A 25,847-nucleotide genomic window follows, 5' to 3' on the forward strand; every position below is an offset into this window, starting at 1 on the left:
CTATTGTTTCGTAAATTGCCAACCCGTTTTTTTTTTTTTTTTTTTTTTAATACAGAACATTTAATTCTAATAAATCAGATCTTATTTCCTCTGGTAATCCATCACATTTTTTCAGACCAGCTGTACAGCATTTGAAGACAGAAAAAAAGATAAATATTTATTTGTAATTGCCATGTCGAACCTCGTATTAGTCGATGCTGAAGAAAGATGGTGATGAGGACGGAAATGCACAATTCATTCATTTTATTGATTAATCCTATTGCAAGTAATTTATGATAGTATCGTCATGATTTTTTTCATAAATATGCAATACAGAATTAAAAAGTTTTGAAATTATTGGTAAATAAACATGATAAATGGCAATATTGATAATGTATTTTTTATCACCCTGTACACATACTGACACTGACTGAGTGTAGGGCACTGTACGTATTACAGTATATCTGGTAGAGTTTGAAATGACATTTGTTTAATCATAAAATATACTCTTAAAGTGAAGAAATTGCATGCGTCTAATTTAATGAACGAGAAAACTATATGCATGGGTCCCAACTTGCATTTCATTCTATGTTAGGGGTCTCTTAGCAATACCCAGAGACCTTATATATAGTAATATACTAACAAAACATTACATAATTTATTCGTATATGATATATACGCACCAACTTGTAAAATATTGTATCGTGTCATAGGAGTTGTTCTATTGCACACCTTAAACATACACATAGCCCAATCACCCTGTTGTATGTGTTAAATGTTTATGCATATTTATGTGTTATGTGATTTACATTTGTTGTGGAGTACTTATGCATTGTTTAAAAGAATTTTTAATTATTTTAAAGATAAAGTCTTGGGTCCCTGTATTTATTTTGGGGCAGACAATAGTCACTAATTTAATTTAGGGTACATGTACATCAGAAATTCAATTTGTGTCTGTTGATTTAGTTGCTTTCAAATTGGCTTTTATATCAGTCTCTACTCCAGTGGAGAGGATGATTCCTCTTGATTCTGGAGTCAAAAGGTCAAAGTTATGATTGCGGGGTATGGATATGGAATGAAAAAGAGAAGATTATGAACAGTGATCTATTTCATAAAAATTATAAACAATACAAATCTTTGAACACTACATAAACACAGACCCCCTGAAATTCCAGAGGTGGGATCACGTGCCAAGGAGGATTAAGCATCCCCTGTTGACCGGCCACACCCACTGTGAGCCCTATATATTGATCAACTAGATGGAACATTTGATAGTCAAATTTAGCATATAAACAAAGGCCTAACAATTGGTATGAAGCAAGTCAGCCAAAATACAACCCAGTGATAGGTTATATTTGCTAACAGGTAAATCTTTGTACACCCTTGATTAAACCTGGATAACAAATCTTTATTTCCTATATAACCTAATAATTTCTCTGTAAACCCAATTCCACTAATATTTTAAACTATTGATTTACTACATGCTTCAATACATCGTGACATCATGTTGTATGGTGTTTATTGATATAGAAACTATTCTTTTTGATGTCACATTTAACCCCATCCCAGCTTTAGCTGGGTGTAAGGAAATTTACACCCCGCTTGCTAACCAATCAGATCTCGTGTTTTAAGATACATAGGAAATAATTAAGGACTTTTATTGAAGGATATATAAAGATTTTTCAATCCAAAGAAACATGAATTATATCAATTGAGGCAATGAAATTATAATTATTTTACCAAACTTTTTCATTATTTCATAAATATCTCTAAAGCTTTTGAATATGGTCCATGTATACTGCCCTACTCATCTGCAAAAATGGGTACAAAACTGGTTGTTACAAAGAAACTTGGAAGAACTTGCACATGGACTACTTGGGAGCTACTTCACAGTTAGATTACTTTTTCTGTTTAACACGACAAAATGCAATAATGGTTACAACCAAGAGATTTACTAGAAATGCTTCACTTATATAGTAGCATTTATTATCTTGATACATCAGCTTTGTATATTTATTAGTATGATTGCAAATAGATGAACAGGCAGGCACATCTGCTAAAGTGTTCCTTCACTTTGATTTTTTAATTATTTTAATAGATACTACATATTTTTGAAACATATTTTCTGATCTGTTCCTAGAACGAATCATAAAATTTATGAATGAATGAACTTTTCTACAATTTCAGTACTGTCCAGTAAATGAAACCAGGTTTCTCAAACTTTCCATTTTGACATTTCTGATCAATTTAGATTTATTTAAATTATGTATATAATATCTTGTAGTTGAATACATAAAAAGAGTTGGTAAAATGTATATAATTATGAACTTTTAACTAATTGTTAATTTATTTTATTTAAATTATATGTAGTAATTGATTAATGAGTGGTTGGTTGTTTAGAACTATAAAAGTTTGCATCAAAATGTGAAAACTTGTTGGTGATTCATATGAAATTCATCAAATGCTAAATAAGAAACATGCACAGTCAAACCTCATTATCTTAAAATAGATGGAACTGAAAAAACTTAGAGATATAGGAGTATTCAAGATATCGAGTGTTAATTTCTTAAAAAATAAGTGGTTCGGACTTCCAGTTAACTTTGACATATCCATGGCATTCAAGTTATCAGTGCTTGAGATACCTGTTCAACTGTATTTAAATTTTCAGTGACTGAACACTTTTGGAATGCATCTGATACACCTGCACAAACGAAAGTTTCTAGAAAATAAACACTTATTTAAAATTGCAGTGCTTTCTCCTGAGAAATATTAGGATTCAAGGAGACTCATTTATAACTATGAATGACTAAAAAGGGTCAATAGTTCAATGCTGTAGTTCCTTATTCTAGCTTGACATTTGATTTTTGTTGTTGTTGTTGTTGTTTAACATCCCTCTCGAGAATTTTTCACTCATATGGAAATGCTACCACTTGCCGGTGGAGAGTTGCAAATTTTGACTTGTACTCGGCACTCAGGGCCATTGAGCAGTGAGGGATCTTTTTCGTGCCAGCACCTACTGCGACACTGGACCTCGATATATATGGTCTCATTCGAAGGACCGGTCTCCATGTCCTACAGTGGGATTTGAACCCACGACATAAGGATCAACTCCTTACTCCGCGACTCTGGAGCAAATGCTCTAACCACTGCGCCACACAGGTGACGCTTGACATTTGAAATTATGATTGATGCCTAAAAATTTTCTAGAATTCGCCAAATTGGTGACCATTTTGAATTGGCTTGGTGATCATCAAATTACTGAACTATAAACATTTTCAATTTTTTTTTATAAAGAGCCGAAAAGAAGCAATAGACATGTCTCTAATATTGACTAATATCAGTTTTTAGATTTGTGCCTAAGAAAAATTTACCTGGCGGCTGAAAATTTGCATTTGTGACTAAATTTTTTTTTCATAAGGAGCCAGTTGGTGCCTAAATTTTAGAGGTCACATAGAGTCCTGTGGTAGAGTCAACATATTTAGTGCATGTTTATCAATTTACCAGTCGCCACATGGCATAGAGTATAGAGCTTTTGCTCCAGAGTTGCAAAGTAAGGAGTTGATCCTTACTTCATGGGTTTTAATCCCATTGTGGGACCTGAAAACTGATCCTTTGGATGAAACCGTATAAAGCAGGTTCTTTGTTGCAGTAGGTGTTTGCACAAAATATCCCTTACTGCCAATATAAATGGCCATAAGTGCTGAGTTCAGGTCTAATTTTGCAGCCCTCCACAGGGAAGTGGTGGCTTCTTAACATGAGTAAAAAATTCTCGAAGGGACGTTAAATAAACAGTAAAAAATCATTTTACCAAGGAGAGAAATCAATTGTTAATAAAGAGAATATCATGTTTGACATAAACAGAATAAAATATGAAATCTAATTCAATTTGAGCAATATTTTTCAAATCTAAGAATTGTCGAAACTTCCTGAGGTATTGATTATTTTTAACTTTTTGAATGAATGGGATGTTTGAAATTGGAATCTTGACTTATTTTAAGTGCATTATAGAAGACTTATAAACTATGTCTCAAAGAGCAGCAGTATTTGGTTTATGTGACTACATAGGTAGTGCATATAGTCAGTGACAATTACTCCTAGAAGAGGCTATCAAGTCATTTCCTCTGAGGCATGAAGATCAAAGTCACCTGCATGTTGCAATGGTTAGAGCATTTGCTAGAGTCAAGGAGTAAGATGATCCTTACATTGTGGATTCAAATAGCAGAACATGGAGACCGGTCTTTGGAGGAGACCTTTTAAACTGAGGTCCTGTGTCGCAGAAAGTGCTGGCATGAAAAAGATCCCTCAGTGCTCAAAAGCCATAAGTACTGAGTACAGTTTTAAATTTGCAGCCCTCCACCAGCAGGTGGTGGCCTTTTAATATGAGTGAAAAAACATGGAGATCAGTTTTGTGTTTTGAAGATGAAAGGTAAGGAACATTAAATGAATTGAAGTGTGCAAAAGTATTTATACTAATCTCGAGTTTTACAACAACAAACATAAACAAAATCCATTACCTTAATATTCCATTTATAAGTTTCTGAAAGTTTGTTAAGTTATAAATACTGAGTACGGTTGGTCTTGTTTTCTTGATCACCACTGCTTTTCAGACCCATAAAACCTAACCATGATTTTCCAAAAGAATAGAATATTTTTTTTTTTAAATTTTGCTTTTCCATAAATTAAAGATTTGCATGCATGCTACTTTTTTAACAAGTTAATCTACTGCTCCATTTCTGAAAACTATGTCAAAGGAACTATACATTGTTTTCGATTCCAAATAAAAAGTCTCTACAATTAAAAAGTGAGGAATCTAAGATTGTCATGTGAAGATAAATGATCGAAATTTTAGTTTCCCTTTTCAGTAATTTTGGCTCTTCCCTCTGTAAATTCTAAATTTACAAACTGCCATTTTTAATAATCCTACCTTAATTCGTGTGAATTAATTTAACCAGTGCCACGTATCATTGCTTGTACAAGTGTTTTGTCATTAAAAAAAATCTGGGGGGGGGGGGGGTTAATTATTTATAAGCAAGCGTTTTGTCAACAAGTTAATGTCACCTAAAAACCTGAAAGGCTCATAGAAATGAACATGGTATAAACATATGTTTTCCGTACTTATCATTTCCCCTTCTTCATTGAAAGTTTTCCTCAATTACACGATTTTAAGTAGTCAAATGAGATCTATCATTTATCTGTTTATGTCTTTTCCTATTAATGTTCGTATATGTCCTATCTGTTTACATCTACATGTAAGTACAGATACTAGCATTAAAATTCTTTGTTAAATGTCTGTTTTTATCTAAGATTATTTATTTTTCATTAATGAAAACAACGTTTAGTAAATATACTGTGAATACTTACATATTGAGACGTAAAAGTCAAGACCCTGCATCATTTCCGTCATTCCTATGCGCATGCATCAGTGCGCATCGGAAATATCCTGTTTGGATGCGCGCGCATCAGCGCGCGTCTAAAATATCAAATGTGTGTTATGGCAGACGATAAAAGTGTGTGATGGTGTAACACAATTTCACATCTTACTATTCTTCTGAGGACTTTCACCAAATTTCACCACGTGATGTAGTTCGATATTTTGTGACGATACAACCAATTTTTTTCCGAGGACGTGGAAAAAGTCCTCGGAAGAAATTTACGTCCTCGGAGTAAAGGTGTTTTTTCACACCATAGTCCTCGGGAGATCGGTGAAACCAACACACACACACACACACACACACACACACACACATATATATATATATATATATATATATATATATATATATATATATATATATATATATATATATATATAAATACCTGAGGTATATCTTTTTTTTTAAATAATTAAAGTCCCATAGGGGGATGGAAGGACTCATTTGTATGTTTCGCCTGTCTTTATTGACGGTTTATGTTACCACTTGACAATAATGCAATTCACTGAGGACACCAGAATACTAGAAATTCATCATTCCGGAAGGATAGCAAATCAGTATCTGAATAACAGGAATGTTCTTGATTGATTGATTGTGTGTTGTTTAACGTCCCATTCGAGAATGTTTTCACCATTAAAGAGACGTCCCTGGATGACGTTGAACGGCTTTGAATTTTTATCTTTACTCGGCACTCACTGCAATTGAGCAGTGATGGTTCTTTATGGTGCCAGTGCCTACCGTGACACGGGACCTCGGTTTTTAAGGTTTCTTCCGAAGGACCCGTGACTTTAGCCGGGCGCTTGGTGAAGGAACAGTCACTATCTTTGTTTACATCTTAGGTTTGACGCAGCGCGGCGAACGAGAATCGAACCCGGGCCGCTCGAAGGAATGTTTTTGAAAGATCATGAGTAATAAAAGTACAAAATTTTCTTGATATAATATTCCTCCATGCTCCTAGGTTATAAACTTACGAGAACAGTTATTTTTTCCAAATAAAGTAAAATTATAATGATTTTAATAACCAATAATGATTTTACTTATCAAGAAGGTATTTTGGTATAAAAACAAAACAAGCTGAAAGAACTACGCACTCACGCACATGTCCATTAATTTTGAACGATCAAATTTTGATCAAACTGACAGCAGCTTCAATGTGTGGAAAAAGAATCTTTATTGGAATCGATTGAAAAAAATACACACAAACAAAATTGAACTTATTTTAGAATACAACTACTGGTAAGATTATTTATCATGCCATATAATATGAAGATATCTTGCATAAGTTTTGACTACGTGTGCAAATTGTATTTTGTGTGCAAATTGTATTTTATTCATCCGGCAATGAAATGCGAGCTTATTAAACAGGAAGTTATGTCATGAGTATCACGTACATGATTTTATTTTTTTTAATGTATGAGTCATTTTGCCACAAAGAATCTGGATCAGAACAATAAAAATAACTAGAAGTGTTGTATTTGAGCAAGAGAAACATCATGAATACGCTATACATTGCTGGAATTATTTGTCAGCTGTCAAGCTTTACAGGTTAGGCATTAAAATAACCTATCACTGAAAATTTCGTATCAAATTAGAGGAATTAATTGATATAAATAAAAGGTTATGTTTTTGAATTATCTGATTTCTTTGAATTGACGATTCGAATTCTAATCATTTGCATGTATCATCTTTCGGCTTAGGCGTCTCTTATGCTCAGTGTGACCCGACAGGGTATCCTAAATGTCTAGCCGGGGTTCAACTTCCGCAAGGGGAAACAACAAGAGATGTCAATTGCACGTAAGTAAAGTTTGTTTATGCAAGTTCAAATGTTATTTTTCAAAACTCGACCATGTTTACTCACTCAAATAATTTCCATGCTTTCCTATTTAAGTTAATGCAATTTTCGTGAAAGCAAAAATTCGTAAAAAACACTTTAATAATAAAGATGATAATAATTCTTGCTTTCTTGAAAACGGTTCCTTTTTCAAGAAACATTACTTTCAACATTTCCTTTATATTTTATGAAGTAGCTTGTTTGACTTTTATATATTAGGTACAAACAAGAAATTACTTTTTTTATTGCATGTATTATTTTATTAATCCAATACATAGCTGGAATTTAGGCTAAAATAAACAAAATACATAGCACAAAATTATTATCGGATTTTATAGAGCTTTGAGACAGGTAGCAAGCTGTCTTGAACCATTCAAAAGTTCTTGTGCATCAAATACAGACTTCCAGAGCATTTTACAGACAATCAATATAACATGTGGTAAGTAACAGAACCTAACAGTTTATCGTAGGTATAAGTATATATTAATATATATATATTCAATACAAATTAGGTAATTTTGTTTCCATCTGTGTCCGATGTTTATTCATAGATTTTTGATTTATTTTATTTTGAGGTAGAAATATGGGAAAAAATCTGTTCAATGAAAGCAGATATTATGGAAATTGTAATTCCTTGTTAATTCACATTAATCTTCAACTTTATTAAAAAAAGAAAACCTGAAATGTACTATTAGATATTTTAGACTTCAGTTTAGTATGAGAAAATTCGATCAGTCAGAGTTAACTTTCAGACTTGTCGCCCGCGTGGCACAGAGGTTAGAGAGTCTGCTTTAGAGTTGCAGAGTAAGGAGTTGATCCTTACATCAAGGGTTCGAATCCACTGCGGTACTTGGAGACCGGTCCTTCGGATGAGACCGTATAAACTGAGGTCCCATGCCGAAGTTGGTGTTGGCACGAAAAAGATCCCTCACTGCTCAATGGCCATGAGTGTCGAGCATAGGTATAAATTTGTAGCCCGGTGTAACGACGAAAAGTGACCCCCGTAGAATATTGACCGGGGTAATTTTTCTACGTAGAAATTTGACCCCCTGGTCAATATTCTACGTAGAAAAATGACCCTTTTTTCGTAGAAATTATGGTCTCCGTGTGGGTTGTAGAAAAATGACCCCGTGTCTTTTTTTAATACAAAAAACTGTTTTTGGTAGGAATATTCTTGTTAGGCAAATACGTAGGGGTAAAATCACGCAGCCTAAAAGCTTTAAAGTTTAAGTAACAAAAGGTTACACTATACCTTACATGTACATCAATAATACAAGATGTTTTATCCCATTAAAAGAAATCAAATAACTATAGGCTATTATGCGGTTCGATGACTGTAAGAGCAAAAATACATGTGTTCTTAGATTTGTTTTATCAAATTTTATATAAAAAAAGTTTCCAGAGTCGTCATTAAAAAAAACAAGATTATTTACTTAGCTGGTGTCAGAGAGAGAAATTTACATATGAATAAAAATGCATGGTTTCTGTGTATAATTGTAATGATCCTCTTTAAATTTTACTGTGGGTAAATAATGTAAAAAAAAAAAAAAAGAAAGAATGAAAGTAAAGTCTCAAGGGTTTTTTTCTCTGAAGTTACAAGAAAGTTTAATGTTTTCGAACTCTACCCAAATAAATCTGCGTGAAAAAATGGACAATTTTTAAGAAATTTAGATCTCATATATATCTTTGATTTCTGGTTAAAAAAAAAAACTTCTAATAAAATATAAGGAAGATTAAATTTGTGTAAAAATAACAGACAGGACTAGATAAAAATTCCTCTGATATTCGATCTCAGAGACACAAAAAGTGGTTAGCTCAAAATCTTTACCAATGTCTTTTGTCATTTGCTAGTGTCAACAAAGCCTATAAATAAAATGAGGCTTTTTACTTAAAAAAAAAATTAATTAAAAGAGGTGTTTGGTATACTAAGAATTGACACAAGTTTATACACAGTAGTACGTATATCCTCTTTCTAGTTACATGTAATAATTTTTACCAATAGAAAAAACCGAATGTTGCATTATGAAAAAGCTTCCCTGTCTAATTTACATATTATTTTTTCCCTAAGTATGATTGGCAATATTAGCACAATTGAAGTTGCGTTTGCAAGACTACATAGAACTGTGCCAAAAAATATTGTTCAAGTACGTGATTCATGTCATCGTATCTATAATAGTAAGTTTTGAGGGGGTCGGTAACGAGGATGTAACCCGCTCATTAAATTTGCTAGCTTATAGAAAAAAAAATCTGGCCATGTCTTTCCTATGCACAAATTAAGCGATCTTGCTATGTGATACGAGGTTTTAAAAATAGTTTTTAGGATAAAAGTAAACAAGAATCTTTTTTTCTTACATTAAAAATCCTACTTATAAGGAGTTACATAATGCATATGTGCATGGTTATGTAGATTATACATGTATCTATATAATGATCAAGGAAGGGGAGAATATTGCCAGTATTTCTATCACAATCGAAGGACACTCCTAACAAAAATTTACTAATATTAAACTATACGAGGGTTGTCCGGTAAAATCGTTAACAAAGCATTTTTCTTGAAAAATAATGGGCGCACTAAGCTGAAATTTTCAACAATTGTTTATTTATCATATTTAAGTGCATCATAATTTTTTGGATAAAATATAGACAAAAACAAAGTGTTTATTATGCTTCAATGTACACAGGGCACGGTCCTACGGCACACGATGAATAAACCAGGGTTTCATTTGAAAATACATGAGTATTATTTCGAAATAAAAGTACTAAATAGATAAGGTTGGGGTAAAAATTATCCTATTGTTAATCAACTATCTATTATGTAAATTTTTAAGGCATTTCCTTAAACTTTGGCAGTTTCCCGAGCATTTGAAATGGGAAAGTGGTAAACGCAACAAGCGAAAAATGGCAATGTTTGGTGACGTTATGGCGCACCAGAAAGCGGTTCCGTTTGATTTAGACCTAGTAATTACGCCCTCAGAAACTTTAAATGACTAAAGAAGAAGAAAAAAATATCTCTAGATCTTTAATATACAAGTGAAATGGGAGTTTTCTAAGCAGAAGCTTTTTGATCGAGTCCCCGGGTAGAACGAAACATACCAACAAACAACTACTGGCAATAGCAAGAGACGCTGTCACTGCAGATCTGCCATCGTTCTCACAGGATGAAATTACACCATTCAGTCGACGTACGGAATGGTAACTGAATGCCCACTGAATGGCCACTAAAAGGTCACTGAAAAGTTCCTTTCCAGTGACTTTTCCGTGGTCTGTCAGTTATCATTCAGTCGACTGAATGGCAGATACATTTCAGTGGCCTTTCAGTTATCTTTCAGTTGTATCTTTTTATTGAATAATTGGCTTATTTTTTAACTTAGAAATTTTATTTTACGTTTTCTTATTATGATGGATCTGCCCATGCGCGAATCACGTGATCCAGGCTTTCATGTGACATGCTCCGTAGCGTTCTGTTCACAGAAATTAAAAGATTTTTCCGAGTTTTATATTTCTTACCATGCAAGTTATTTTTTACAACAAGAATAGTCCATTTGTCACAAATAGGATTGGTGGACTAGGATATCTTTTCCCAGAATGAGCATAGTGACCATCACAACCCGACTCTTTTGTATTGGGGTGCGTCGTTTATCCATTGTGGGTAAAGTATGGGCGCCTTCTTTTTATCATATATGATATGTTTAAAATCTAAGGTAAACGATATTTTAGGGATTCAATAATTTTATTATTTTAAGATATTCAACTAATTTTCTTAATGTAATTTGGCGATCTTTCGTTACAGATTGCTCAACTAAGGACACATCTCTCCCCCAAGCTTGCTTTCACGGGGCACCAGAACAAACATAATTTTTACCACCTCCCTTCCTTCACTAAAACAATCAATCCAATTAATGATTGAACTTCTACCATGTCTTTTTGTTTACATAAATCGTGTACAAATTATTATATGCTGCTGAAAAGGAATTTCTAAGATAAATGTTAAGCCGTTCGTTGATCAAGTACGACTGAGTAAACCATTTTATGTCACGTCATCTACATACTGAGTCATATTTATATTGTGATGTCCAAACGTGGAGCAAATATCTGCTATTTATAGAACATGTTTATGACTAAATGTGTGCCAAATTTCATTTTGATCTGAACTGTGGTTTTGTAAATAACGAGATAGTTCACGAACTTTTTGATCACCCCTCTTAGTTCCCTAAAATACAGAAAAAATGTGCACATATAAATTTAAGAACATAAAATACCACAATCATATATTCAAAAAAATACTTTGATTTACTATAGTAAAAACTTTGATACTGCATTAAACTATGATTAAATTTGGTAAACTATAGGTTTTTTTTGTTAGAGACTATCAGTGTTTTTGATATAGCGATCCTGATACAAACAATATATATATAGTGTTTCATAGTTAACGTTATTTAGATACATTCGTTTTCCCCTACAATAGAGATAATATAATTCTACAGATAATAATTGTAAGTACACAAATTACAGGGGAAACAACAAATCTATGAGCCAGTGCTTTCTAGTGATACCCCACCGCACAGACAGACGGACAAGATTTGTACCAAAATGAATATCACTGTATAGCATGCCGAACCAAAGAGTGTATTAAAATTTCAAGCATCTGCGATGAGTTGTTGCAGAGAAACTGCAACGAAAAAAAAAATGTTTCGGACAGACATACACAAACACTCACCCCGCACACACAACAGAGAGATTGGCAGGGTACAAGGTATATACCCCCATTTCCTTTGAAGCGGGGGTATTAATATTCATGTAATAAATAAGGATAAATGAACCTAAAAGAGGGAAAAAGATATTATATGATACATGTATTAAGAATGAAGCAGCAATTACAGTTAATGATAGCATTTCCATATTGGACGCTATTGGACGCTTCATACGCCGTGCTTTCTCTAATTTTTTCCTTGTCTAAAAATAATAATACAATACTTTTTTGTTTCAATGCAATGGTGTATCCAGAAACTGATACATGTAAAAGCTGGTGTGGAGGCAGGTTGAAAGCGGGCACAAATTTTAAGCTAGAAGAATGGGGCCACAAACTTGTCCTTGAAATAGTTTCCGATTACATCCATTCCATACAGATATATCATTGTCAGAAATATATCATGTCATTTTTGGAACAAAACCTGTGAAAAAAAACCAAAACGGATTATATATATGGGATGCAAGCAAAAATAACCATACCATATACATTGTATATCATGCTAGTATTGAGAAGTGGCGTTAACTAGGGGAAGGTACTTTGCTCCTCCTCCAATATACATTTGAAAGAAAAAAATTAGGAGACTCTAGGCCTTCACCGACCCTCCCCAACATCGGATTAACGCATTTCACACCTCACTTTAAAGGTTTAATTATAAAATATAGTGAAAAAGTAGGGGGTAAGATTTCTATGGGGGTTATTTTTCAACGTGTGTGGAGTCGTAGAATTACCGGCCTGGAAGGGTTTTCTACGGTCGAAAAATGACCCTACTTGCCGTAGAAAATTGACCGGGGGTCATTTTTCTACGGAGAAATTTGACCCCCGGTCAATATTCTACGGGGGTCACTTTTCGTCGTTACACCGGCCTCCACCGGCAAGTGGTAGCGTCTCCATGGAGAAATACCGACATCTTACGAACGAACGTAACCAAAAAAGGGGATCGTTCATTGTATTCACATTTGCATTATTGAATTCTTCAATGTTATTGCGATTTCAAAAGATAAAATCCCCACAGGATACCTCAAAATTACTTCTTGTCGTAGTCGCTACCGTAACGCTACAATACATTTCAATGGACATTTAAACGAGCGAAGAGATTCCGAAAAGGGAAATACACATGTAAACGGAAATTGGAAAATGTCTCATTTTGAAGCATGAAGTCAAAGATTCTGTCTAACGAAAAAGTTAGAGTTAAAAAATAAACATAAAACAATGGCCTTTTTGTTCATGCTACTGGCTAAACTTTGTACATGTAAATCATATACGGTGCCAATTTTGATGCACCAGATGCGCATTTAAACAATTCATGTCTCTTAAGCAATGCTCATGCCAAAACGTTGGAAATCCGAAATATTTAATTTTAAAATAAATCAGGAAGCTGAAAGGGGGGTGGGGGGCAAAGACTGGAGCAAAATTACGCCGAAGAATCGTATGTATCTAAGAAGAAGCCTTATTATCAACCGAAAAATTACGAACGGGCTTTTTTCCCATGGATTCATATGGCTATGATGCATGTACATGTATATTGAAGCCGAGTTTAATTTTATTTTGATAGTTTTCTTAGGCATTACAAGGAATTATCACCTCTGACAATATCTGTGTAGAAAATTTATCAATAGACATTCCTGATGTGACATATACGAGAACGTTTTTGCAACTGAAACTCATGCACATTTCATTCAAAATATTCAGTTTTTTTTTTACAAATTAAAATGCAATGCAAATCAGCTAAACAGAAATTGGCCTTAGTAACCCCTGTAAACATGAATGCTGCTTCGGTGAGTAATTTCCAGACACGTGGTATCAGCCAAATTATGTTAGACCATCTTTAAAAAAATGTTTCTTTGCCCTCAACGACTGGCTAAAAATGACCCGACTCAAAACTTGTTTAACCTGAGGAAACGATAATATTTTTCTCCAGAATTTTCTTTCTTCATCAATAAGAATGTTGAAATTTTCTGGAAAAAAATTATTACATATCTACCGACCCAATTTTTTTTTATGATAATGTATGAAGAATATTTTGTTCCGAAAAAAGTTGGAACCCCCCCCCCCTCCCCCCATGATTTTCGAGTTTAAACCCCCACCCCCTTTTTTGTTTTTGTTTTGTTTTGTTTTGTTTTTCTGCTTGTCAGATTTTTTCTTGTAAGTAGATTTTTTTCTCTGGCTCCCCAAACCCCTCTCACTTTTAAAAACGAAAATTATATGTTTATAATTCGACTAATGAATAATAAATAAATCTGCAGCAATATTACTTTTACTAGAAAGAATTCATGACTATCGAAAAAACGACAGGTCCCTTTTTTAGAACATCGAATTTTTGAAAATAGGTGATGCATGTGTCTGGTTTCAAATTATATTTTATGCAGCCAACATTTACTTGAGGAATTGATAAAGTTTAAAAGGGTATCGTTTTTGTTCGATTTTCATCCGACTATAAGTTTTCAAAATATTCTCGACTATCGTCTCCATCATTTAGACGCATGCCTTTTTCACTCATATCGAAGCGGTTTGGTGATCAAGACTCATTTCCATTGTTTACTTTATTTATTTCCCGGGCGACAATTGATGGTTACATCAATGTTTTCTTGTTAATATTAAACTAGGTGCAATAACTGGTCCCTGGAAAACTACCGAGATACGGGAAGTTAGGGCGAGTTACGTTCGTTCGCAAGATGTCGGTATTTCTCTCATATGAGTTAAAAAATCTCCAAGGGACGTTAAACAACATATAAACAAACTTTCATACTTTTTTTGAAAAAGTATCAGTAATTTGATTGAAAGAGTATGGATTGATGCATTGTTCTACACTAAAGTCATATAGTAACTGAAATGTATTTGAAGTGTAACATGAAATTTATTTTATTGTAGAAAAAATATTAAAATCTTGAGTACCTGTTTAAAACTACCCTTCTGTTCAAGGGCATAATGGAGATTCGCTTCTAAATGAAACAAGAAAACATTGATGTAACCATCAATTAAATAAAGTAAACAATGGAAATGAGTCTTGATCATCAAACCGCTTCGATATGTGTGAAAAAGGCATGCGTCTAAATGATGGAGACGATAGTAGAGACTATTTTGAAAACTTATAGTCGGATGAAAATCGAACAAAAACGATACCCTTTTAAACTTCATCAATTCCTCAAGTAAATGTTGGCTGCATAAAATATAATTTGAAACCAGACACATGCATCACCTATTTTCAAAAATTCGATGTTCTAAAAAAGGGACCTGTCGTTTTTTCGATAGTAAATGATAAGCAACTTTATATATTAAATATGAAAAACATATATATTTTTACAGATTCACTTTATGGAAGTAAAATTATTGTGTATCTCGTAATTTATAAAGGGAAAGAACATTCTGATTAACAGTCTTTTTAATGTTTCGAAAACCTTTAATTCTGAATAACTAATTCTGAATAACTTCTCCCACCTAAATTCCCATATACCAACACTTAAACTTATATGTATAGAGCAGCCCGGTCCTAAGGGTGCAATAATCTCATGATTATGCATGAAAGCACAACGTATTTCGGTTTCCCTTTCCAGCAGAGAATACTGACATAATTTTGACTTTTGTAGGTGATTCTAGCTGCGACTTAATCACGTGCTTGACAGACATGGGAATAGATTTTGGAAGTTTACAAAGCGATCCAGAGAAAGTTAACTGGTATGGTCTTTTTACATTCAATAATATAAGCATTTCATATGAAGTAGATTTTGAAAGAAGAAATAAAAGCTTGTCAAATATTCTTTATACAGAAGAACATCTTTGTGTATTCACTTCAAAATATTGCAGAGAGTTATTCACACTCTGTAACGTGGACGAGCTAGGCTTCCCTCCCAAATCAAGACTTTCTTCAAAGGAAAAGATACCGTTCACGGTAGCTCAGTTGGTAGAGCGCTCGCTCCGTGATCGGAAGGTCGTGAGTTCGAATCTCGGCCGCGACAGACCTAAGTCGATAAAAAATAGGTAGCAACTGTTCCTTCGCCATGCGCTCGGCACTTTGAAGTGAAAGTTGCGGGTCCTTCGGATGAGACCTTAAAAACCGAGGCCCCGTGTCACGGCAGGCGTTGGCACGATAAAGATCCCTTACTGCTCAATGGCCCTAAGTGCCGAGTAAAGGTCAAAATTTGAAGCCCTTCACCTGTATATGGTGACGTCTTTATATGAGTGAAAAATTCTCGAATGGGACGTAAAACAACATACAATCAATCAATCAAATGAATAGAATAGATTTACAAAAAGACAGAAGGATAAAAAATGAAAATATCTACCATTCATACACACTCGCTCCCCCTCTCCATGTCCCTCTCTTTCTTAACCATATAGACACTAAAATGTAATTCACAAGTATTTACGGTAAATAAAGGAAAAATCCGTCAACAATTCAGTGTGTAAATAATGGTCTTACAATTGGCATGAACAACGTCAGTAAACATATGACTTAATGATATATTTGCTGACAAGGTCATTGTATCGTCATAGAACTTACCAAATGATGACTTTAAACGAGACCGTTGAAATTTTTAATTACAAGAAAACTTTACAGAGCCTGGATATTGAGCATCTGAAACATAATCATCCATCATGTTCACGTTCTCTTTCACACTACAACTTCACCTTACAACTATAGTCCTGCTGGACATTTTATTACTGGTGACGTAAATATAGTTACTAATGAGGACCCTAAATCACTTACTTTAAAAGGGCCAAAAGTTAGAGACCCCGATCTTTCAGCTGGAATCATAATTTCATAAATATTATGAATTCTGTTTAAGATTACCCGGGCGATGGGCCAGAGATGAAAAAGAGGACATTGCCACTTTGTCAAAATGGATTAAATGTATCAGATGTATGTTAAAATCTCGCATTAAGCAATTGAGGTACAATATGAAAACAATCTTCTGTGTTCAGTATAATTCAGAAGTGAAAAAAGAATTGATAGACTACATTATCAGTATGTAGTACTAGTGGTCCCCGCTGTTAAAGCAGGCGACAACATTGTCTTCGTTTGTAAGGCTTATTATTTTAATTGTTTTATAGAGGAACTGGGATTTAATTCTACAAGTGGCAATCCAACTTATACCTTTTCTAAGGAGGAAATTCTTCAAAATCATATGTCAGTTTTGAATATTTTCAATATTCCCAACAACCAAAATGAAGTTGAATTACCATATTCATATTGGATTCCAAAACTTCATAAAAATCCCTAAAAACAAAGATACATAGGAGGTTCCAGTAAATGTTCTATCAAGCCCTCACTAAAATATTAACAGCAGTGAAGGAGAAACTTCAGAAGTACTGTGCAACAATATATTCGATAAGTTTTGTAAATCAAATGTGGAAAGTTAAAAATTCAAAGGAACATTTGGAAAATTTGAATTTAAATCACAAAATTTTACCATAACAAAAAAAACTTACGACATTTCAACTCTGTATACAACCATTCCCCACGATAAATTAAAGTCCAGGGTTTGTGGCATCATTGAGAGCTGTTTTTTAATAAAAATTTAACTCGTAAATTTACTTACTTTGTCATTAATAGTTTGCAAATTTTTTTTGCTAAAAACATTCTGATTGTAAATATAAGTACTTTGAAGTTGATATTACAAAGATGCTTGAGTTTCTGATTGACAATATCGATGTGGTGTTTAGAGACCAGGACTTCCAACAATTTGTTTTGAATTTCCATGGGTAACAATTGCGCCCCGTTATTAGCAGACTTTTTTTGTATTCATATGAAGCAGAATTTATTTAGAGTCTTATACGTGAGAAACAGAAATCTCTTGTTGGACTTCAGCTCGACATTACCGTCACGGTAACTCATTCGGCAGAGTGCTCGCTCCGTGATTGGAAGGTCTTGGATTCGAGCCCCGGCCGCGACTGACCTAAGTCGGAAAAAAATACGTAGCAACTGTTCCTCGGCACTTTGAAGTGAACGTTGTGGGTCCTTCGGATGAGACCTTAAAAACGGAGGCCCCGTGTCCCGACAGGCGTTGGCACGATAAAGATCCCCCATTGCTCAATGGCTCTGAGTGCCGAGTAAAGGTCTAAATTTGAAGCCCTTCACCGGTATATGGTGACGTCTCTATATGAGTAAAAAATTCTCAAACGGCACCTAAAACAACAAACAATCAACCATTCATTCAACATGACTTTTAGATATATCGACGACGTATTATCAATTAACAATAGTTATTTCCATTTATGTGTCGAGTTTGAAATAAAAGAAACACGTACCACAGAGTGTGATACATCTGTTTCATATTTGAATATTGTATTTGAAAAATACGTTAATGGAAACATAACATCAAAGCTTTGTGATAAACGTGACTTTAACTTGTCAATCGTCAACTTCCATTACTTATGCAGCAATATATCCTTATCACCTGCATATGGGGTGTAAATCTCGCAATTGATTCCATACGCTATAGCATACTTTACGTATGAACAATTTCTAAAACGAGATAAGTTATTGACAAATAAGTTGATGAAACACGAAAATCAGCAATCTTGTTTAAAGTCATCATATCGTAAGTTCTTTGGTCGATACAATGCCCATGTCAGCAAATACAATGTATCATAAGTCATATGTTGACTGACGTTTTTCATACTACGCAGTACAGTCAAATGTTGACTGACGTTTTTCATACTACGTTGTACAGTTAAGGTGCAAAATGGAAATATCGGCGAATTTTTTAGATAGAAAATACATTCTTTGCAAGGATGGGCGATTCTTTTAGGATTTTACTATTATCGGACAAATTCAATGTGGTTGAAAACTACACGTTGAGGACGATTTTCTTAGACTTTTCACGTGAGGTGGCAGTTACGTGATTTTAGTTAATATACCTGAAGTATTGAGGTTATCTATAAATTCCAATATTTCAAGGGCATAACAAAGTTAAAAATAAAAGTTTAATTGATAATTATTTTCAACTCTCTTTGTAGTTTGTGAAAAGTGCTGTGAACCTATATAGATTCTACTATCTCGACTAAAATTACATTTGTTAGGCCGTATGTTGAATTTTTTGCTGGTCAAGGACATTAAATAAAGATATAATTAATTCATTTGCCAGATTTCATCAGGTTCGCAGCACTTTTCAAATATCTTCATACTTCTTGAATTGATGTGTAAATGTTTGTCATAATTCATTGGGGGTATGCCCTTGCAATATATCGATTTATTAAGACCTTTAATTACCCTTCAATGAATCTGCAGAAATATACGGCAGTATCGCTTGTCTAGGAAATGTATGGGAAGTATATGAATAAAATCATAAAAAGAGACATTGCATTCAAGTTATGGCCTCTTATATATCTGCAAATAATATTTTATTTAATTACAAAATACTTTTTTCATTGTATAAAATATGACTTGATCCGCCTCTCACAGTATACAAACTGCGTCAAATTTTACGATATGACGTCACATTGACAAGTGCATTGCAATTAGTGAATTGTTTATATATTGCTGTGTGGCATTTAACCAACGACAAAAATGCATGCAGTAGTTAGTATTGATGTAGTTTAAAGCTATTCAACAGATTAAAATAGCAAATCATTTCATTGTGTGGTCATTTGAAAAAGTTATAATTTTGTGTGATGTCATAGTAAGCATTTCCCGTGTAAATTAGGCCCCGCCTCCTTATTGTAGCCTTAACTGTGCTGTGTAATCGTTAGGCCATTATTTACACACTGAATTGACGACGGATTTTTCCGTTAGTTACCGATCATGACAAGACGCACGCGGCGGATCTAAAGCTGAAACTTGTAATTAATATAGACATATGAAATTTCATGACTTACGTTTGCTCGTTCATTTCAAGGAGCACACGTGGGTGTGAACAGTCGACAGGGGATGCTCACTCCTCCATGGCACCTGATTGATCCAACTCTGATGATTTTGGAGGACCGTGTTTGCTCTGCTCCCGATTTGTATTGTTTTAATGGACTTTGACCTTAAATACTGTTTGTTATCTCCATATATCATTCATGAAACAGATGTGGCAGATTCTGTAGTGTCTTTTATTTCAAGTTCACTGGGATATATCGAATCGTATTATGAACTGAAGAAACTATTGTTAATTGATAAGACATCGTCTATATATGTAAATGTCGAGTTGGAGGCCACAGCAAGTATTTTCGTCTGCTCATGTAGAAGTTTTTAAATAAAATCTGCTTTATAGAAATATAAAAATAGGTCGGCTAATTAAGGAGTACAATTATTGACTATCGGAATTCTAGCAGTTTGTTGAAGGACCTGGTCTACGAATACTACATAAAGGTTGTCATTGAGGATCTCTAGCATCCTTTCAACATCAACTTCAGAGTACTTGTGTGTAGAATCAGGGTGATTTTTAACAAATGCGATTCCCTCATGTTTTCAACATATTCTCAAATCATCATCATCAAAACGTCTTCATTAGCGTCATCACTGCCTTCATCATCATTTTGATGTGTACACCTCAGCATAGTGCACGGTCTATTTTCCATTCATGCATCCTATCACGATGTCTACATGTATCTGCTATTGTAAAGAATCTTACAAAAATACATATTAGAGAGATATTGAAAATGTTTTATCAAGCCTTTTTCTTAACTTTTCATACGGAAATATACAATGTCTGGGTTTGGCCAATCGACAGGGAATGCTTACGATCCATTCTCTGGAATGATGTTTTTCTGATGTTTTCTGGAGCCCGTGTTTGCTTTCCTCTCAATATGTATTGTTTAAATAGATTGTTGAAATAAACTGAGCATTATTACTGGTCGGTATTTTGACATTTCAATATTACATGTAACAAGAAAAATTTTCACTACTGATCTCTCTTTTTCACTGTAAATACACACTAAATAGGGCATATCTTCACACAATTCTCTATTCAACACCATGTTACTATGTGTAAGCCAGTACGAAAATATGATAACTCATTAATTATTTTCATATATTTTTTTTATTTGTTTCAGGAATATTGCTTTATCATATTTTCTTTTTCCCAGCGAGAGTTTTCGTGCAGCGCAGCCTTGCGTTGAAAGCCAAAAGAATGTTTGTGAGGGAAACACAATCTTCGAAATAGCTGCAGGTTATATTCCGCAATTAGAGTCAAGGTGTGGCAGAGGGGGTTCCCAAGGTAACCTGACTATTGAGTGATTTAAAAAGTTAAAAAATGCCTGAATATATTCTACACAATAGGAACTCGGTAGTGTATTAAAAACGGGAAATATATTACCAACCCGGACATAGGTCCCTCTGGAATAGTTAAGATTAAACTAATAACCCCCCAAGGATTATTCATTGTATTATTTATAGAAAATGCATGGTATTTAAAGTGCCCATTGTTAATTTATTTGAAAAATGCTTTATAAAACATCAAGACTGATTTTAAGTGTCTTTAATAGGCAATGGAAGCTTCACTATCCAAGCAGCCTGGATCCTCCTGTTTGTTGTACTGGTCAATATGGCAGCTCTTTCTCAATGATAGCAGGATACTTACCAAAAACACCGTAAAGGAACTCTTTTTCCTTGGGGGGGGGGGGTTAAAATGTCGTCGAGATCGTGTTATCAAGAGACCCAGGAATTCATGTTCTCCACTAAAATTAAAATATCAATCTACATTGTCATTTTTCTTCTTCAACCAAGTAAATCAATAATTTTTTACTAAAAACGAAAATTTAACCCCATGAAAACCTACGAAAATAGTACTAGCAATGGATATGGAACATCCTACGGAGATGTGAATCCTTGTTATCAAAAGTGTGAAAGCAAATTTCAAAATTAATATGTATTGATCATCCGAGTGGCCTGTAATAGACTATAAAGCTTTTTCAAGGCAGATACACATCATTGTTTGACAAGAAATATAGCCGTTCAGAATAATAACGAATCGAAGTAGAAAATGATGGAATTATACACAAATTCTATAATCGCTATGCCTGTGCTTCTGGTTACAACTTTTATCCATCGGTCATTTCATTTAAATCAAAGTATTTACAATGTGAACACAAATAATAATGTTAATTGTATGTTTTAAGTCCTCCATTCAGTACTTTTTATAGACGTCTTTTTATTTGCATCTTTTAAAAATCAGTTATTCAATCATGTATGTTTGTAGCGTTTCAACCCATCTACAAAACCAATTTGAAGCCTCGAAGAAACTAGAGACCCAAGGGTTTAACATTCACCTAAGTATAGTGAAACATTGTAAATAATCCATAGATTGAATATAAAATAAAACAAAATAAGCTGATATATGGACTATGCTATGTTGCCCAAAAGCAAGAAAAATAGGAATACAAGGGATCACCAAAATAATTTAATGCTCAGTAACAAATCTGAAGGTTGATCTATTTACTTACCTGTACTCGTCCCCGTTTGTCACTATCCCCATGCAAACAAAACAAAACAATAGTTCTTGAGAAATATTTATAAATCCATCTCATATCCTCTCACATTGGCCTCCAGCTCTTGGTCTTTTATGAACATTTAACATTTTTATTTATCTATTATTTACAATTCTACCTGACCATTAAATACTATGAAAGTACTTTTTATATTAAAGATTATAAAAATTATTGTGTAATTTTGTTCTTCAACTGACCTTTCCTGGCCCCTGACCCAGGGGCCACAAATTTGACAATTTTTGTAGAGGTATCCTTGATCATTTTAACCGTGCTCCTAGTATATCTGCTTTATATACAGGAGGATAGAAGATTTTTAAAGAATTTATGCATTTTCACTTTATGATCATTAGAGCCCCATTCTAACTCCAGAACCCCTGATCCTGAGGTTATGAATTTCACAATTTTGTTAGAGGGTTCAATGCTTATTTCAATCATGCCAACAGTTTGATTGCTTTATGTCCAGGAGTAAAGAAAAAGATTTTTACAGATAGCACAAAGTTGATGGTGTTAGCCCCACCCCTAAGGCTCCAGGGGGCAGGGACCATGAAAGTCACAATTTTGAACCCCTTCACTAATAGATGTTCTGTGGCAAAATTGCTTGAAATGGATCAGCGGCTGCAGAAACAAATTAAAGCTGACAATGTTCAAATGTTATCGCACGGCACACGACGCACGACGGTGGATGAAAACAGATAGCAAAAGTAAAACTTCTGCAAAGCAATTATACCTTCCCCTCGGAATGTTTACTACATAGTGAAGCTTCACCCTTGGAATAATCGCTAAATAGAATACATTTCTAGCTTTTGGATACTTTACTATATAGTAAATTTCCCCCGAGGAACGTCGAGTATATAGCAAACATTTCCTTGAATAAAGCACCCACCTTGATATTTTGCTATGCATTGAACGTTTTCACTTACCCATGCTTAATCCCAGGATATTATTCACTTTCATCGTGCTATCTGAGTATTGATAATCAAAATTAGCTTTAGTAATGAACAAGATTCTTAATCAAGAAATTTGGTTATTCTATCTCCTCACTATCACTACTGAACTTATTATCCCCTGATATTCTGATTTTTCTCTGAAAATCTCTGTCAACCCTTGTACTTTCACTGTACATTACTGTACTTACCTCTGTACTTCACAGTACATAACAGTACAACTCTGTACAGAGGCACAGCATTTCACAGCACCTCCCTGTACTTCACAGTACACTTCCTCTGTACATCACTGTACTTCACAATACTTCACAGTACGCAATCACTGCTTTCCACTGTACGTCACAGATTTTAGCAGTACAGATAACTGATCTTCACAGTACATTGCTGTTATTCCCTGAACCCTCATACTGTACACCACAGTACATCAAAACATTCTACAGTTTATTTAGTATATACCAATGTACAAACAATTTTATTCTGTCCTACCCTGAAAAGCTTTGTATCCTAGGAAATTTATTTAATCTTTAAAAAAAATCTTATTTTATTTCATGGTTGCTTTTGAATACATGTATTTCTGAGAGATTAATTTTCAAAGTGGATATAGCGCCCTTGATTCTAGATATAACTGAAAATATTCTATTTCCCTTTTTTTAATACCTTTGTCCCAGTATTTTAAATTAGTTTCCATTTAACATCTGAGAAATGAGTAAACGGACATTTTAAAGAAATAAAGAGTTTGCCATTTTTTTTTAAATTTATAGTTAATTAATTATATTAATCTTACATTTTTTTTTAATTTATAGTTAATTAATTATATTAATCTTTTCTCCACATAGTATTGCATGTTTTTAATTCTACATAATTGTGTACACTGAAAATTACTTCAACTTTTCATTTTCCATGAATTATCTTATATGTACAGCGTACATCTACTGATAATTTTCTCTTTATATTCATTATAAAACAACTAGAATTAATTATTCCCTAATCGCCTTCAAACGTACTGATACCCCCCCCCCCCTTTTCTCGATAAACTGAGAGAAATTATTGAAAATGTGCCGTCTTTACTGCAATACGTTGATAATAATTGACCTTAAGTTATATTGCCGGTATTGAACTCCAAAACAGTGCTGATAATCTTGGTTTGTGATGATAAACGTAATAAAAATATATAAATAATTTTATTATTAACATAATTCCCGATAGCTGCTGATCTGTAGCTCACTGGTCTGAAAAAAAATTGGGATGAACGACCAGAGATGGTCGTCCATCCCAATTTTTTCAGATCAGCAAGCTACAGATCTGCAGCTAAATTCCCGACGAATTCGATATAAAGTACAAAGTATTAATCTTGCGAATCAAGTTCATTTTAAGTGATTGTATGGAACCGTTGTCTCTTTCTAAGTTCAATCTTAAAATCAATTGATAAATTTAATTCAACAATTAATAATCATTTTATTCTATTCAATACAATGGGTACGTATATCCGTATACATGTAGCTTGCTTTATTTCCTTTTAACATTGAATAGAAAAAACATGTTTTTAAATATTTCTCAACAAGACAAGCACCTCTGAATTTTTTCTCTATGTATTTTTTAATGTAAAATTATAAAGACTTGGTTTAAAATTAAGGAGTAATTGTACATGTAATTTAAAATATCCCTGCTAACCACTTTTAAGGATTTCTGGTATCCTCAGACAGATTTCTGAAATGGGTAGGAATAATGATCGTATGACGTTTGTTACAGTTCATGTGGAAACACACCTCCCCACAACCCCAACCCCCCCTTTCCACCCCCACCCCCTTTACGAAAAAACACTAGAAACTTGGTATCAATATTTCATGATAAACGAGGTCCTTACTGAACTTCCCTGCTGATCGGAAATAGTTCGTGAATTTCTAAGTACTATATCAAACAATTGTGTCCTAATTAGGCTCTAAACCATGACATAAGAAAACCTTTAAACGCTTAAAATATGAATAGAATTCCCCGAATTACATAAAAACCCTAAATATCTGGTATGCGTCAAAAGAATCTAATTTTATGTGTCGTTTTACTAAAAATTTCTTTGACCACTTGGCACAAACGTATTCATCATAACGTTTTGTCTCAGTTTAATATCTCAATCACTGGCCCAAACGATAATCAGCGCGAAGTTTTACCGTAATCTCTCTCTCTCTCTCTCTCATATACATATAATGACAGAGGCTGTGACATCAATGTAAAAATAAAGTTTTTCATGTATATACAGTGCGCATAATTCCTACTGAAATTTGATTTTTTTTTTTTTATTTCTTCTGAACTTTTTGCATGTAATTTATTTTCAAATTGAATTATTTAAATAATAATAAAAATTGCAAGTTCACACAATGTACCCCATGAACATAAGAACAAGGTGTATATTTAAACTATACTCATGGAAAAAAAGACTTAAGGAGGTGCTCCCTCAATAATAAGACTCTGTTACACCACCCTTTTTTTTTGTTGCTTGATTTTGC

General features: G+C 33.7%; 1 protein-coding gene across 3 annotated transcripts; it reads left to right on the plus strand.

The window, feature by feature from the left end:
- Positions 1 to 6,886: 6,886 nt before the first annotated feature.
- Positions 6,887 to 22,540, plus strand: LOC133177194 (uncharacterized). 3 transcript variants are annotated; one of them, XM_061312279.1, is made up of 6 exons: positions 6,887 to 6,956; positions 7,109 to 7,205; positions 7,581 to 7,681; positions 15,577 to 15,664; positions 20,969 to 21,132; positions 22,114 to 22,540. In XM_061312279.1, the coding sequence occupies exons 1-6, from the start codon at positions 6,905 to 6,907 to the stop codon at positions 22,158 to 22,160; spliced, it is 549 nt and encodes a 182-aa protein (XP_061168263.1). In that variant the 5' UTR covers positions 6,887 to 6,904; the 3' UTR covers positions 22,161 to 22,540. The 3 variants fall into 3 exon arrangements, with proteins under 3 accessions (XP_061168263.1, XP_061168261.1, XP_061168262.1); XM_061312277.1 differs by lacking the exon at positions 22,114 to 22,540 and adding an exon at positions 21,401 to 21,617; XM_061312278.1 differs by lacking the exon at positions 22,114 to 22,540 and adding an exon at positions 21,401 to 21,617 and having other exon boundaries at positions 21,002 to 21,132.
- Positions 22,541 to 25,847: the final 3,307 nt, after the last annotated feature.

The sequence above is a fragment of the Saccostrea echinata genome, unplaced genomic scaffold, assembly GCF_033153115.1.
Source record: "Saccostrea echinata isolate AGI-Se365-2 ecotype Australia unplaced genomic scaffold, CSIRO_AGI_Sech_v1 ptg000097l, whole genome shotgun sequence".
NCBI lineage: Eukaryota > Metazoa > Mollusca > Bivalvia > Ostreida > Ostreidae > Saccostrea > Saccostrea echinata.